Here is a 1,656-nt window from a genome sequence, read left to right on the forward strand (position 1 = left end):
TATGATTTTTAAATTATGCTTGTCAATTAAAAAAGTTCTATATAAAGTTATAAACATAATGTCTTTAATATCAAGAATTTAATATTGTGTTGTAATTTTTGCAATCATATTTTTTATTACATAAATATAGTATTGTAATGATAAAAAATCCTTTTAAGATGCCAACTAATTCTATCTCATACATCAATTGAGTATTAAGATGAAAGATTATATAACTTCCTAGTTTTAGACAAATAATAAAAAGAAATAAAATACATCAAAGGAAAGTTAATTGAATTATATGTCTAGATCAAAAAATTTATGTATATATACTCATGTTAGTTTCCCATCTTGAAAAAAAAAAAAACAAATTTAGTTTTCAATTATCTTTTTTGTCATGTCAAAGAAAAAGTCTAGTTTAGGAAGATACAAAATTTCTATTGAAAAAATACTAAAAAAAACTCATTTGCAAGTTACTTTTTCCAAACGTCGTTGGGGACTATTTAAAAAAGTTAGTGAACTTTGCATTCTTTGTGGTGTTGAGATTGCAATTGTAGTTTTCTCTCCGGCCGACAAAGCATTTTCTTTTGGTCATCCAGAAGTTGAGTCTATCGTTGGTCGTTATTTGACTCGCAATCCTCCACCAGAATCTAGTGCTTACCAACTTGTCGAGGCTCATAGAAATACTAATGTTCTTGATCTTAACATTCAATTGACTGAACTTTTTAACGATTTGGAGATTGAACAGAAACAAAGGGAAGAGATAGAAAAAATGAGGAAAGTTAGGCAAAACCAATTTTGGTGGGAGAGTCCAATTGATGAGCTTGCCTTGCATGAATTGGTTCAATTAAAGGGATCGATTGAGGAGTTGAAGAAGAACATGGGAAATTTTGTTAACAAATGCACCATAGAACAATTAATGCATTTTCGTCAAACATGAGACCTAATGGATTTGGACGTTATAATTCATTAGACAACAACTTTGGACTTGGGATCAATATTGTTCCTGCTCATCATAATTCATATTATCTTGGTTTTAGAAATGGGTATCTTTGACTTTTTTTTTTGGGAGGTTTGGTTATGAATTTTTAGCAGTCAATTAGATTATGGTACTTCACTAGTTAGGCATTTCCTATCAACTTCCTATTTTCAATATAAAAAATTCACGGTAACAAGTATGATTGAAAATAATTCTTCCTTTCCCAAGGATTTTTGGCAATAAAATTTCACATTCTCGTCTCTTGTATTATTATATATTTATAAATGTTAGTATGTGTGATTTTCACTACTACACATATGTAGTATTAAAATTTAGGTTTAAATAGTTTTTTGTTTTAGTTCTTAATTTTTCTTATAGGAAATAATTCCTAAATGTTAAATTTTTTTGGTTTTAGTTCTTAAAATCGAAATCTGTAGGTTTTCTTCTTTGATTTTTTTTTTAGATTTTTTTTTTAGAGACTAAAAACAAAATGATTTTAATATTCAAAGATTATTTTCAATAAAATAAAATAATTTAAAGACTAAAACCAAAAACACTTTAACTTGCTGGGACGAAAAAACTATTTAAATTTAAAATTTATGTGATCCCCTTTTTAAAAAAAAATGAAAGTGACACAATCCACCATTAGAATGTACAACAATATCAATGTAGTAATATAAATAATGTTTCATTTTCTT

General features: G+C 26.9%; 1 protein-coding gene across 1 annotated transcript; it reads left to right on the forward strand.

Annotated features, from left to right (window-relative positions):
- The first annotated feature begins 376 nt into the window (after positions 1-376).
- LOC127085720 (agamous-like MADS-box protein AGL62) lies at positions 377-919 on the forward strand. Its single transcript, XM_051026230.1, has one exon. The coding sequence runs from the start codon at positions 377-379 to the stop codon at positions 917-919; it is 543 nt and encodes a 180-aa protein (XP_050882187.1).
- The last annotated feature ends 737 nt before the right edge of the window (positions 920-1,656 follow it).

Source organism: Lathyrus oleraceus, chromosome 5 (genome assembly GCF_024323335.1).
Source record: "Lathyrus oleraceus cultivar Zhongwan6 chromosome 5, CAAS_Psat_ZW6_1.0, whole genome shotgun sequence".
Classification (NCBI taxonomy): domain Eukaryota; kingdom Viridiplantae; phylum Streptophyta; class Magnoliopsida; order Fabales; family Fabaceae; genus Lathyrus; species Lathyrus oleraceus.